The sequence below is a fragment of the Apostichopus japonicus genome, chromosome 17 (assembly GCF_037975245.1).
Source record: "Apostichopus japonicus isolate 1M-3 chromosome 17, ASM3797524v1, whole genome shotgun sequence".
In the NCBI taxonomy this organism is placed as follows: Eukaryota; Metazoa; Echinodermata; class Holothuroidea; order Aspidochirotida; family Stichopodidae; genus Apostichopus; species Apostichopus japonicus.
Window position 1 is genome coordinate 28,849,303 of NC_092577.1, and position 15,424 is coordinate 28,864,726.

At 37.3% G+C, this 15,424-nt stretch overlaps 1 protein-coding gene across 1 annotated transcript; it reads right to left on the reverse strand.

Moving 5' to 3' along the window:
- Positions 1–2,483: 2,483 nt before the first annotated feature.
- LOC139985090 (uncharacterized) lies at positions 2,484–15,147 on the reverse strand. Its single transcript, XM_071999286.1, has 7 exons — positions 14,990–15,147; positions 9,732–9,943; positions 9,115–9,256; positions 8,514–8,819; positions 6,923–7,131; positions 4,765–4,906; positions 2,484–3,055 (listed from the first exon to the last, which is right to left on the reverse strand). The coding sequence occupies exons 1-7, from the start codon at positions 15,066–15,068 to the stop codon at positions 2,766–2,768; spliced, it is 1,380 nt and encodes a 459-aa protein (XP_071855387.1). The 5' UTR covers positions 15,069–15,147; the 3' UTR covers positions 2,484–2,765.
- Between the last annotated feature and the right edge of the window lie 277 nt (positions 15,148–15,424).

Here is a 15,424-nt window from a genome sequence, read left to right on the forward strand (position 1 = left end):
TATTTATTTTGGGATTGCGGCTTCACCCAGAAAGTATGGAGGCATTTTCAAAACTGGGTTCAAATCAAACTGAATATCAATATTGCAGTTAGTAAAGAGCTTGTTCTGTTTTGAAATTATTTGTACAAAGACTATGTGTTTAATAACATCATTCTGGTTCTGAAATTTTGTGTTTACAAAACTAAGGTTAAAAATGAGAAACCTTCCTTTAGCTATGGTAAAATTGATTTAAAGAATTTTTATCTAAAAGAAAAGTTTATGTATCAAACTAATTGTAAGCAAAATGCTTTTGATATCAGATGGCATAACTGGAAATCTTTATTTGAAGTTTAATGATTTATTGGTTGTTGTTGATAATATTGACTAATGGTCATAAAGTATATGTTATTATAAATTGTACATTGTTTGGACTCTTGATGGAATGCTAAAAATAAACGGGGACCCCGAGTTGGCCCCGTTTGAAGTCCTGAGAGGAGGGGGGTGAAGTAGCACGATACTACTGTTAAGTATATCTCAAAGCTATGTAGGCTACACTATTTACAAGATACCTGTTGACATTTGAGAATGAGAGTCAAACTTAAGTATTTATATATGTCCCGCTCCAGTCCATTTCTTTATCTCAAATTTTCATTTACAAAATCAAAACCTTTAGAAAGAATTATACAATGTGTTATATGGTGTGCCCCGCTCTTGAAATGTAATCAACTACGAGGAGGGGCCAACATTTTATATTTGCAGTTGTCCAAGTTTATAGACAATTTCAAGAGTTGAAATGGGGATGAGTGTGAAAGGAAGAATAATTCCTCAAAGGTAACTTTCTGTCTTCTAACCGCTGGAGTTCAATCGGTCCATTGGTAAGACGGACTTTCGCAGAGTTTCTCATGCGAAACTGCCTGTCTTCCCGTCGGTGTATATATATAAATATATCAAAGATGTGGTGCAGTGGTTTTAGGTATTCCTATGACTACTTTTTTTAAGAGGCATTCTGTTGGTAGACGTAATACTTATCCCAAGGAGAACAGCATTCCACAATTTTAGTTGGGAACCATATCTCTGTGCCTTTTTCCTAAGTCGATAACATTCTTGATCGCCGGATGTCACTAAGAAATCAGCACTAAGAAATGCCTAATATAGTTCCTAACAGTAAGTTATTGTTCAGATGCAGCCATCTCGAAAGCAACGGTATGTTAAGCCAGTTAAGGCTAGGAATTAGGCAAATCCCCTTTATTTCATTCCGCTCAAGAAAGCTAAGAATCTGGGGATAGTTAAAATATTCTAGCTAGATAGTCAGTCACACGTTAACATCTCAGGTGACCACTTCGTTAGGAGGGGGCGGAAAGAATTCAGGCAAAGACGCCCGAAATAGTTAGTTACACACGGCACAGGAAAATGGTATTTTATAGCCAGATTTTATTAAGTTATTGGCAGAGTGTGTTCTAAATTATAACCTGTGGAACTTTCAGTATTAATAGCCTGGAAGGGGCAGCTTTTTTTTTCTTTGGTGACACAGGAGTTGATCACAGTAGCCGGTTCATGATGCCTTCACGGTAGGTGTTCGTAAAATGCTTTAAATTCGTATTGCAATCTTCTTGAATTGTGATTGTTTTGAATAATAATATTAATAATAAATTACATTTCATATAGCGCTTAATACAGCGTTTCAAAGCGCTTTACAAGCGCTTTGAAAGCAAGACACCAAGATCACGTGTATTTTCGGACAGAGTTATGACATTTGTACCAACAGTGAGGTAAGGTAGGTTAATCGAATCTCTTAACTGGGAGGTGACGTGGATGAATTTGGTCTTTGAATCGTTAAGGAGTAAACTGTTGCAAGTGGACTATTGCTTGATGTCAGCGATACAATTGTAGAAACTAGTTTGACATGTATCATAAGCTTTCAATATTCTATGTATTAAGAATTGCATTAAAATGCAACCTATCCTACATATCGCTGACCAGAATTTAATTAACGTACCTTAAAATGGTACCTTTTGTAGAGAAGTAATCCAAGTGGCGTCTCCCACACATATGTACGTGGAAAACATAGTTTCTTTGGCCCGTCTGTTCCTCTGTATATGAACTTTACTAGGGTCGAAAATCCATCACAACTTCCGACTGGCATCAAGCACCGGCCTTTGATGTGCAAAATTTGTTGTTTCTTTGCTCAATTTATCTAACTTACTGCATACTAAGTCTAATTTAGGCCTATAGGCTAACTTAGGCCTAGGCTACAACGTGACGTTTTTTTCTTTTGCGAGGAGCGTTCTTTCTTCCTCGTCGTTATCAACATTAGACATATTCTCATCTTCCCTAAGAATAAAATGCGGAAAAAACGCAAGAAGCAGATCTCAATGAACTGATCGTTTTAAGCTTAGCATGAAAGACAATGACGTAAATGACTACAAACTCTTAAAAACCGGGAAAACTCCCGAAGGTAATATTAAGTAACGATTATACGTCGAATAAAACAAACAAAATATGGACTGATTGCATTCTAGATTGCTTTATTCAGTTTTATCGCATGCATTTCCGATTTAAAATAAAACTGTCACGTTTGTCACTCTACGAGGGTTACCTCTGCATAGCTACTATGACAGCCTTATACAATCAGAAGATAAGACTAAGTTAAAGGAAATGTCTCCAGAGTAGTGAATTAACCAGGTGCAATTAATCTTACGTGCATTATTTACCAAGAAGAGAGTAATTGGATATCTTAGATATCACGTAACATGTAGATTCAATATGATTTCCACAGTAGAATCCATTTAGAGACATGTGTTTGAGAAGCATTTGTTCTTCATCGGAATCGTTGGTCCGTTGGTTGGACATCCCAACCAATGCTTTGTAGTCCACAATGGATAGCCAGAGTCAACTCTATCATTAGCATCGTTATAACGCCAGTACAGTTCATCCTTGAAGAGGTACGTGCGACCATTGCTCCATTGAAAGGCAGCATCTACAGTACCTTGATTGTAACCCGGCCAATATGTATTAGTATCTAAGTTACCTTGTTCTGTCCTGTCGAGGTCAACAAGGTAACGCCAATACTTTGTTCCTGGTATGAAATAGAGAAGATATAGAAGAAGAAAAAAAAGCAGAGAGTTACTGTAAGTGATAGTTTATCGGTATTCATCATATTGAAATTAGTGTGTAGTAAAGTATTGTGTTATCAAAACGCCTAATATATATCCACAATGAAACAGCGCAAACTTGAGACCGAATCGTTGTGAATTGTTAGGTATCTTTTATAACAACGACGCATTACAAAGTCCAAGGATCGCGGCGTATCATCTGAGACATTTTCGAAATATAATTATAACATAAAAAATATCTGAACAGGTAGTTGTTCCCTAACTTCTCCCTGATCTGATTAACAATGGACATTTTTAACTAACCCGGAAAAAAGCTGCAGTGCTCATGGCCTAGACGGTGGAATTTTTGTCGGCGTACACCGTCTATCGTTACAACATAATAGTATAGAAAGTCCATTTTCGATAGAATCTTAAAAGCATGTCTTTGGGCAGAATTGTAGACTTGATATGTCAAAGTCCCAGAAGTTTTAGTGGTAGAAGTGCTCACGTTATTCAACATTTGTTAAATCTCTGTAAGGCTCCTTTAAGGCTTATATTGATGCTGACATCCACTCCAAACTTAGCATGAAGGTCTTAATGTTTATGTTACTCCATTGTTTAATAACTTCTAATAACTAAATCAAAATATGTTCCTGTAAGTTATATGAACAACAAGGCACCCTTAGATGGCATTCGAAACTATATTATATGCTGACAAATTTGAAATGTATTTTCAACATGTCATTCGAGGAACTGACCATATAGTCTGTGATTTAGACCTGATGGTCCTGTGACATGAAACTCGTCTGTACGAAGGGACATTTGTCAAATAATTATTAGTGGCATAAATGTGCCAACTGAGTTGATAACAGTGTCTTTTAAAAGGTCCATAACATAAAAAATTAACTTTGTCCCTAAAGTGCTCTGCTCAATTATTTTAAGTATAGGGTCTGAGGAAAGCAAAAGGATTAGGGATGGTAAGATAACTGATCAATGATTGAAATACTGGAAATTGACGCTAAGAAAACAACTTTTCCTGAACTGTTTATGGTATCCTTTGAGCCATTACAGTGAAAAGGCTAAAGCCGTTGAGAATGTCCGTGGATGCAGAAATGGAGATAAATACGGTACTGTCTCGTTAAAAGCTGCTTCCGCCCGAAGGGTGCTTCGGCGAATAGGGTCTTGAAACTAACCGGAAAGATTAGACTACGATTTTATGAAATATCTAACTTTGAGAGTTGGACGGAAGACGTGGCGTGACGAATCTTAACTGGTATTGGAAGTCTGCAGAGGTGTTAGGTAGACGGACGTAAAAGAACTGCTGTACCGGCTGGTGTTGGTGGTAATTGATCGTGACAGGAAATCTCTAGCTTTATTTGGACGGACGTCAAAGGAGCTGATGTGTTTGGGCGGATTGGTGCTTGTGTTCAATGACTAGAAGACGAGATTTTCACGATGACTTACCTTGCTTCTAATTGCATATATTCGGAAAGTCCAAGTAAAGGTTCTCCTATTGTACTTGCCATAAATCGTTCTCAACTGTCTTATTTGTTAATGCTTTGGGAATTATTGTTACAAGCAACCACTGCCGATAACAATACCTATACGACTGGCTTCATCTAAATCCAAGATAAACGCCTGCGGTAAACTTTAGAAATAGAGTGGAGGGGGGAACACGCATGATGCGACAAACCTTTGAAGAAATAGCCCTTGCCGTTCCTTCCCCATACAAGAGCGGCATCGATGTCGTTCGGTAGTCCAGACCAGCCCCTTGAAATCTGCATCGGGTACCCGCTGTCCAGAGAGGTCCCACTTGTACGCCAGTATTGGTCTCCCTACAAAAATAGAAATGAGAGTTGTAAAGCTTAATTGTAAAGGTATTAATATGATTTGTAAGTATGTATGTTGAATTTATACTAATTTAAGTCAAACGGGTTACTGGAATGAGATAGTCATTGTATTTTCTTCACATGCCATTCGTTGGATTTACAATTCAAAGGAAGTACATTCTTTTTTCGTTCAGTCATTACTATCTCGAGGTTCATACACTAGTAAACTGGCTAGGGCTTAGGTTATTTTAGATAATTTGCAACTATCGGGCAGTTCGGGATCGAGAGAGAGTTTTCGAGGGACCAGTTGGAATATAGTATCCCACTTGGTGTAAAATTCGGACACCATTTTGTAGTGGTATGTTTAAATTACTGCACTGAATGACACGGTTGCATTTTCTTTACTTTAAATGAACCATTCTATGATATTCAAATTGAAGGGTTTTGAAATACTACTTTGGTATATCTTGTTTTTCACAATTTTGAGTTCATGATGCCTTGATGTTAGTTAACGTCCATGTATAAAACCACGCAATCAGCCAACTGGAACAATTTTCACACACTAAAATGCTTTAGTTTCCTAGAATGGTTTGAGTTTTAAAAGGCACTTCACTGGAGGCACTGATACTCCAACTTATTCCCAGACAATAAGGAGTGTTCAGTTAGATGTCTCAGTGAGGTCAGATGCTATGAGGATGGAAGTAATTGACTGTTGAAATCTGAGCCATTGTAATCATTATTTGAATTTTTAGCACAGTTAGTAGTGTCAATTGTTGGTAGAATTCCACAAAAGTGTTATTAATGTAGAACAAAGGACACACACACAAGTACACTAGTACGATATACAGTGACTAGTACGAGTACAGTGCAATATTCCTGTGTATTGTTTACGTTGAGGGCTTTCACGATATAAGTGAACCCGCCATGCACATATTAAATATCCCACCGAGATGACGGTGTGCCATTTCCATACACGTGCGAACATTTAATCCGAAAAATATGTCAGATATCTTTAATTGTGGTTTATATCAGACATCTGAAATTAAATTTGAGATAATAATTTGGAATTTGAGATATCTGAAAGTGAGCATTTCAGATATCTGAACTCCAATTGCAGATATCTAAATGTAATTAAGATGTCTGCAATTAGTTTTGAGATGTCTTAACAATCGAGATAACTGAACTTATAAATTTCAGATAACAAAAAAGCATGTGACATATCTAAATTTCCGGCGTAAATATTAAAACCACTTCAATACGCCCAATCACACGAATGTCAACTGTCCATTGGAGACGTTTGTCGTCCCAACCGTTTATTCATTAACAAAGTGCACATAACAGTAACCAGATGTATACATCAAGATATGAACTTCACAGACTTTTATCTGCCAAAATGAAAGAGTTTACGATATTAATGCTACTTTTGATCCATAACATGAATTGCAGACATTCAGAACAGAGGGTGGAAACAATCTCGAGGTATTTTTTTGTTTGTTTCGTATTTAAAATATTTTTTAAGCAAAACTTTCAGTAAAGTATATATCAGGCTAGTAAAAAAGGAAGTGTCCAGCAAAATGTAGTGGTCAAATGAGAAGATATGGAATGAATGATGGGAAGGAAAAAAAACAAGTATTGCATATTTTTGTTGATTTTCCTATGCTGATTACTAATGGTTCTTATTGTGTTGATATTAATTAATGCTGCAGGTATCAGTTTCACAATGGGGTTGGATATAATACTTTAATAATGCAATTGATATCATAAACTGGTACTGTGATTCATTTAGCTGTAGTTTTTAACTTAATTATGTAGGATATAATTTCAATTGTTGTGCATTCTCTGACTAGAGATATTCATACCAAAAGCTCAAGAACACTACTTAGTACTATGGTTGATATTATCAACATTTATCGACTGTGTTTGTGTTTATCTGACTATAAGTATAGACGTTAAAAAAACAAGAACGAGCAAATCAAATGTAACAGATGTCGCTATCTTCTCTATCATTTCTTGAAAACCTACCTTGAAGAAGTAAGTCTTCCCATTAGGCCAATAAACTGCGGCGTCCAATTTTGTTGGAAGCCCGGGAAAGACATCACAAATGGGTTTTGGATATCCATCGACAATATCTGTACCAATATTGTTCAGCTGAACAACTAAGTTGTCTTTAAATGCGTACGTATTGCCGTTGGAGGTTCTTGCTATGGCATCAAAATTTCCAGAAACACAACCTGTAATGAAAAGGGTGTGCGTAGAGTAAAAGTGGCTTGCGCTCAATGGAATGGCGTTTCCAGTCCTGGTCAAGTTATTGCCTCTACACTCCATGTGTTTAAAGGCGAGGTAACTTGTAAATAAAGTTGTGTGCCAGTCTGTGGACCCATAGTTGTAGCGCACAGTATAGTACTCCGGGAGCGACTGTTTGAAGTTAACAAGTTACAAATTACTAGGGGTGATTGTTGTGAAGTCGTGTCAGAAGGCTTTGTACTTGTGACCATACTGTAAACCTTCAACTTTAACTTTGTAATTGATACATTAATGATAGAAACATTAACCAGGGCTATGTTCGAGGTGTTTCATGGTTTTCCCATTTGAAATTTCCCTTCCAAAGTGTAAACATTCCAACATGAGCTAGGTCTGTAAATAAGATAGCGACCCGACTTGAAATATAAGTTGTAAGCTTTTTGACTTCTCTCAAATGTATGTATGGCTACTTGAGTCATCAAAATAACTGCCTTTTAGGACGACTATTATTATATCGTGCATCAATGGGACAATTCGGAGGACGACTTGCCTTAAGAAGAGGTCTCGGGTTGATGTTTAAGTCAATACGTGAAGCAAAATGCAAACTCTTTTGTTCTGAAAGCTGCACACCTTTTCATCAACTTTTGGGCATGTATACCATTGTTGGAGTATTGGAGATTTCATCCGTCATACTGTATTGCTGTTTTACAGGTTCGCAGACCGCGTTCTAAGGATTTTAGATAAAATCCTGGATAGCGGTCTTCCACATGAGTATCACATTGCATATCTATTAAAAATACTGGGCAAGGTGATGCCGCAATTAAATCTTCCGCGATGTAGCAATGCAGTGAAGAAATATACTGCAGTACTGTGCGGAGATATTACTCGACTAAACCAAATTGGAAGGCAAGATTCCAATGGAATTGTGACGCTTGTCCCAGTAGAGGTTGCATTGGATTGAAAGTTAGTGGCATTGACTTGACACCCTAAAATGAACTAATGACTTACTGAAATAATATTGACTCCTGACACTGGAGCCATCAAATATAACATATGGCCCTATTGGTAAAATTAGTGTTACGGTCACTTCAAAATGACGAGCCTTCGGTGTTTATACAGCAATTTAAACAGAAATCATGGCTTTGGTATGAAACAGCTAAGCCTGACAATGAACATGATATGGAGTTTGATATCATGTTCATGGTACGATATGGACCAAGCCATTAAGGTAATCGTCCAAAAAAAGGTAAAGAGAACACGTATAGTTGTTGTGACAAGAATGTTATTTTCTGAAGTACTTAACTCTATGTTACCTTAGCAAGACCAAAGCTGGTTTGTCATGCGGAATCAAAGTAGTTTTTACTTGATTTACCTGATGCACCCGATGAAGCTGTGCATGAGTCCGGTACACATACGTCATCCAGTGGCATTGTTGGTCCATTGGTTGGACATCCCAACCAATGCTTTGTAGTCCACAATGGATAGCCAGAGTCAACTCTATCATTAGCATCGTCATAACGCCAGTACAGTTCATCCTTGAAGAGGTACGTGCGACCATTGCTCCATTGAAAGGCAGCATCTACAGTACCTTGATTGTAACCCGGCCAATATGTATTAGTATCTAAGTTACCTTGTTCTGTCCTGTCGAGGTCAACAAGGTAACGCCAATACTTTGTTCCTAGCATGAAATAGAGAAGATAGAGAAAAAAGGAAGCAGAAAGTTACTGTGAGCGATAGGCTATCGATATTTATCATGTTTAAAGTAGTGTGGTATTTCCGCAAACAGTCAACTGCGAGTAGCCATACCATCGAGAAGTGCACTGAATCAACCCTTAAATGAGTTGTTTTGGTCTTCCAGAAACAGGTAATGAAAACATTTACATAAACGAAACATCCATGCTACATTAAGACCCGGCGGATATGATGTATGAAATTTCGTTTGAAATTTCGATGCACTGAAGGAGTTGGCTCACCTTTGAAGAAATATCCCTTGCCATTTCTTCCCCAAACAAAGGCCGCGTCAATGTCGTCTGGTAGTCCTGGCCACCCATAAGCAATTTTTATGGGGTAACCGTTATCTATTGTGGTTCCAGATGTACGCCAGTATTGATTTCCCTGTCAGAGATAAGAAAACTGGTATTTGAAAGTTGAAACTGAGAGATTTTGAAACCTGTTGTTGAGAATGTTGATGTTTGTGCCCTTTATTTGTAAATATGAACAGACCACTAACGATGATTTGAAGTGATAATTGACTTGTATATATAGTAAATAACGATAAATGTTTGAGTGAAACCAGTTGCAGACGTTTCACCCGCCCTTGTGTGTGTTCAGTTTTAAAAACGAATTCACATCAGCTATTGCGAAATTGCACCGTCCCTTACACAAGAGTATAAAATCAACGAACATTCCGATAACATGCATAAGATTTGTGACATTCTTAAACTGAATTACTACTTAAAACATAAAACGCAAATGCCATTACCTCATGTAGTAGACGGTGTCTCCTCTATACTAAGCGGTGTAGATATTAAACGAAAGACTCTCTCGCCCTTTTATTAAACTACAGTATATCTTACAGGTTACAACTTACCTTAAAGAAGTAAGTTTTTCCATTAGGCCAGTAAACTGCAGCGTCGAGATTTGTTGGAAGACCGGGAAAGACCTCACATATGGGTTTAGGATACCCAGAGGCAACATCCGTACCTGCGTCGTTCAACTGAATCACTAAGTCATTCTTGAATGCGTACGTCTTTCCATCAGAGGTGCTTGTTATTGCATCGAATTGTCCAGAAATACAATCATCTGTAAAATAATGTTGTACATTTTGTCTCAGTAATTTCCTAAGTGTGTGTATGTATGTACGCCCTTTTATCTGTTGCACCATGAACCCTACATGATAGCTGCTATTCATTGACTGGATGTGAACTCTGCATTTTGTTATCTATTAAGTTACATACAATTCGATGCCAGGGAAGACCACGTCATGTTTGGATTGCCCTCAACAACTCACTAAATTTTTTCTAACTTAATATTATCGGTATTTTGATTTGCGACTAAAACTTTCGTACAAGTTAAAACTCAACGTAACATAACCTAGATGAACTTTTGCAGCTATTTATAAGTTTTTTTTCTAAACTGATAAATGTATTTTTGGTTTCCAAATTTTCACTTGACAAAGTTAATCAGCAGAAAAATGGATACCTGTTTATTTTTCCAAGAAGGTTATATTTTTCCAAGAAGGTTATAGTTTTCATGTTCCATACCACTATTAGAGTCAGTGTACACCCACCCGAAAGGTTACCGTAACCGTCAAGGAAAGTAAATTTACTGAAGTGACTTTTTTGTCATGTTTTCCGTCATCATAAGTTCTTAAATGTTTGCTGTTGGATTAAGATGATGAAATTAAATACTGATGGCGTAAAGTTCAGGAGGATTGAAATTCGTGGATGAACGAGGAAGATTCAGTCGCCCAAAACTAACCGATCATCGTGGGTAAATTTGTATTAGCCATGATAGTCCTAGCCATCAACGATCATATGGTGGGTAGGATATGCTAGTTGATATCTTGGAAGGTGGAGAATTGTATTTGAGGATAATGGAGCAATTAAAATGGTGCGACACATGTACTCACTGTGGAGACAATAGTGAAATATGACTGTTTAAGGACAATGGAGGAATTAATTGTGGTATGTATGATGCACTCACCGTGGAGACACTATTGATAATTTGATTATCCTAGTTAAATGGAGCAATTAATTGTGGTAAGACACTATTGATAATTTTTAATGTTTGAAGGACAATGGTATGACACATGCACTTAATGATGAATTTGGAATATAAGTGAAATTATCATGATTGTGTTCTATATCTCGACTAATTAACATTAGTCAGTGGTAAATACTGTGACGATCGAGCACGTAGCCTTCTTCTCAAATACATCTTATCAGGCCTTGAGACAGAAATATCAAATTTGTTGGCAGGTGGACTAACATATTAAGGAGGGGCACAGTGGCTGTGTCCTCTAACATGTGAAGGTTATGTACACATTGCGGTGGCACAAATGGGGTGGGGTATAGTAGATTGCTGATCCTAACCTACTGTGGGTGTTAATGTAAGATTTAGTTTAGTTTGGTTTAGTAGAAAAAAAGGATCAGGAGGGACACTCAAGTCCTCACCTAGGACCCTATAGGAGAGAGGGGAAAAACTGAAGACACAAACACTCAGAACCGATTACAATGCTTAAAGTGCTTGTCCAAAGCATTCTTAAACCCATTCACACTACTTGCAAGTACAACTTTCTCAGGCAAACCGTTTCACTTATTGACAACTCTATTAAAAAAAGTTATGCCGAATATTAATCCTACTTTGTGACATTTGAAGTTTAAGACTATGACCTCTGGATAAATTGTCAAAACCATACATAATCTTGAAAACCTGAATCAAGTCACCACGTAACCTCCTAAGCTCCAGTGTGGTTAGATTCAACAGTTGTAACCGCCTATAATAAGGAACACCCTTTAAGGAACTAATCATCCTAGTAGCCCTCCTCTGGGCCTGTTCCAGTACTTCCTTATCCTTAGCAAAATATAGGTTCCAAGCCTGCACAGCATACTCCAGATGAGGCCTAACCAACTGCTTATAAAGCCTAACAACTATATCCTCTTTCAGTAAACTGAAGTTCCTCTTGATCATTCCTAAAACCAGGCTATTACCTCTTTTAGCAGCTTCAAGACAATGTTTAGAAGGTTGCAGAGATGATTCAATGTAGATACCTAGGTCTCTTTCAACAAAGACCTCCTGCAACTCCTCACCATTAAGATTGTATGTATACTATTGGTTACTACTACCACTATGCATCACCTTGCATTTATCAATATTAAAAAGCAGTTGCCATCCCTCAGACCAGAAAAATATCTCCGCCAATGTTATTTATATAGGCAACAAACAACAAGGGACCCAAAACAGACCCTTGTGGAACCCCACTAGTAACGCCCTGCCAAAAAGAAGCACAGCCTTAATTAACACCCTATGTTTCCTATTACCAAGCTAATTCTCGATCCAAGACAGTAAATTCCCATTGATACCCATACTCTTCAGCCTAAGTAAAAGACGCTGGCGGGGAACTTTATCAAAAGCCTGCTGAAAATCCAGGAACACAACATCTACAGACTTCTGCCTATTTAGTGCGCTGGTTACATCTTCTGTAAACTCAAGAATATTAGTGAGACAAGACCTTTTTTGACAAAAGCCATGTTGAGACTCTCTGATCAAAGACTGACTACTGAAGTGTCTGACCATAGACTTTTTAACAATAGACTCCATGACTTTACAAACAACACTAGTGAGACTAACGGACCTATAATTACAGGGCTTAGACTTATCACCCTTCTTGAAAATTGGGGTAATATTAGCACATCTCCAGTCCTTAGGAACGTAACCTTCATTCATAAATTTACTAAAACCAATGAGAGTGGAACGTAGAAATGGTGTGCAAAAGTTTTCAACAAATACGGATGGATTGCATCAGGTCTAGAATCTTTAGAAACGTTTAAACAAAGCAGCTCCTTTAAGACAACCTCATCCGGAAATAAGACAGTATCCAGTTTAGAACCATCACTTCCCCCATGAAAATCTGGAATACTACTCATGTTTTCCCTTCTGTTAAAACCGACACAAAATAGTTGTTCAAAAGATCTGCAAGATCCTGCTATAGTAACTAAATTATCTGCCTGTGGTGCCCTAAGATCAACAATTGCATCTTTAATTTTCTGCTTTGACCTGACATAAGAAAAGAAGGCCTTTGGGTTATCCTTAATATTTAAGGCAATGTTATTTTCGAAATTCAATTTTGCATCAGAGACTAAGCGTTATACCTTCAGCTGATGATTCAGAATTATTTCTCCTAAACAACTTCCACATTCTACGTTTTTGCCTAATTGCACGACGACGATTCTGCCATGGAACATGATTTTCCATAATGACCTTATAATGTCTTATCAGCTAAACAAATCCAAGACTGAGACGCACTCACATCTCTAAACAAATTAATCAAATCTGCACCCTTTAGTAATGTTTCAATTGCCTCTGTGTCTGATCTCGTAAAATCATGGACTTTTTCCTTGCTAACATAATTTACGACCTTACAAACGACATCAAAAGCTAGTATATCATGATCGCTAGTTCCTAGTTTTCCTAGACCCGTCAAATCAACAACATTGCTTTTATCAGAACTAAAGACAAGATCAAGGATGTTATGTTAAGTAACATACTGATGTAAAGAGCAATCTTGCACAACATCTAGAAAGTTATTATATACCCTTCGTACCACGGGAACCATCTATACAATTAACGTCTGCAGGAAAATTAAAGTCGCCCATTATAACAACATCACTTTTCGCAGCGGTGACATCCCTATGTTCCGACGTCTCTATGTCCCGACGTCTCTATGTTCCGACAAAAAGAAAAAATATCGGAGCAATATTTTTTTCCAAAAATGTGTTTGTACCAAGAAAAGTAGCTTTGTGACCCAATATTTTTTTTCAAACATCAAGATATCGTTATCTTTGCTGCTGTTAGGAGAACGGTAAAAAAAAGGCCAATAGTTATAACATCACTGGACCTCCTGGAGTTGTTCGTGGACAACTCGCACAAGACAGAATTGACAAAATAATTTTAACAATTATATTTTTTTCCAAACAATGGAATACAATATCTAACTAATGCGTTTGTTCTTGCGATTGCTATTAATGCTACAATGCTGAACAGATATGTCAGTGACATTTGTTTTGGGCCTTGCTACGTTCTACGCCGCTAAACATGATTCTGAATAATGTGTTTAATCATTTGTTACAATAAGAATTCTAGTCAATTTTCGAACCTTTTGTGCCCCAAAAACAAAAATAATAATAATAATAATAATAATATTAATGTGTACCAGTATTTCCGCAATATATCATATATGCATGTAAGTTATACTGCGAGAATATCTACGTAGAATCTGTGTATAGACTTTACGTATATACAGAATACACGAGTGATGACTAGTTGCAAATTGATCATTCCAATAGCAGAACATTTCTGGTATCATTGAGACGGTTTGAATTTTAAATAGCAACCGTTGAAAGGATACGAGCAATGTCTCCAAATTCAAATGATATCATTTCTTAACTATGATCAAGAACAGTTCCGGGACGTTTTGTGTCTTGTACTATCAAAATCAAATGTATTCAAAAAAATCACCGGCTGGAAAAGTAAGCTACTGAGATTTCAAAAGCTTAACTCGCATTTCAATACTTGCAATGCATGATAAACTACGAACCATAACACAGAAAATAACATATTACGACCGTCCTTTTCCCCCCTTGTTCATTTAATGCTGAATGTTGGGGCAGTAATTCTTTTCACCCCATGGAAGTTATTGGCTGGAACAATGGCCACTATTTTCAGGGCAAACCAATGAGGGTACCAATTGAACATTTAATTCAGGGGTCCTCTAGACGAGGACGCGGCTCAGAATCGAACTCCACTAGAGCTCTGTGGGATGCTATATACCTTTACCAGAGTGTGCCATACTCGATAGATGCAAAGTGGAACTATAACAGCTACGATACTTGCACTATTCGAGCGATAAAATCCATGAAAGCCAAGTATAACCTCAGTATATGCAGCAAGAAACTATCTAAACTGTCAAGCATTGGACATTGTCGGAAAGAAATAGATTGAAGCAGACGTGTTTCAAAAACGCCAGTACTTTAACCTTACAAAATCTGTAGTTCGATTTAAAATTGAAAGATTAGCTCCAAGCTACGCATATGGCTTCCCATAATATAACATAAAAATAAGACTTACCAGATGCAAATGTGTATGATGGTGCTACGAGCAGGACCACAAGAAGGAGCGCCCCGCTTCGGTGTTGACGTTGGATCATGATGTGCAGCGCGTAGGTTATCTGTCGTCTCAAAATTGAAACTAAATAATCCTCATTTCGTCTTTAATTATATAGGTGTCTGCATCAACCTGATTACAATCGAAGCAAAACTACAGAGAACCAAACGTTCCATAAATGTCACAAGTTACAAGTTTTCGACATGCTTATGTTGAATTTTACATCTTGATGGATGTAAAGACATATTGTTTTTTGTATATTATTTTCGACATTTTTGGAATTATAAAATTTTGATGTCGAATTGGACATACATGTTAACTTTGACACCTCACTTTCTTTTTCGACATTTATGGAACGTTTGGCTCTCCGTACAAAACTATAGACTATAATATCGCATG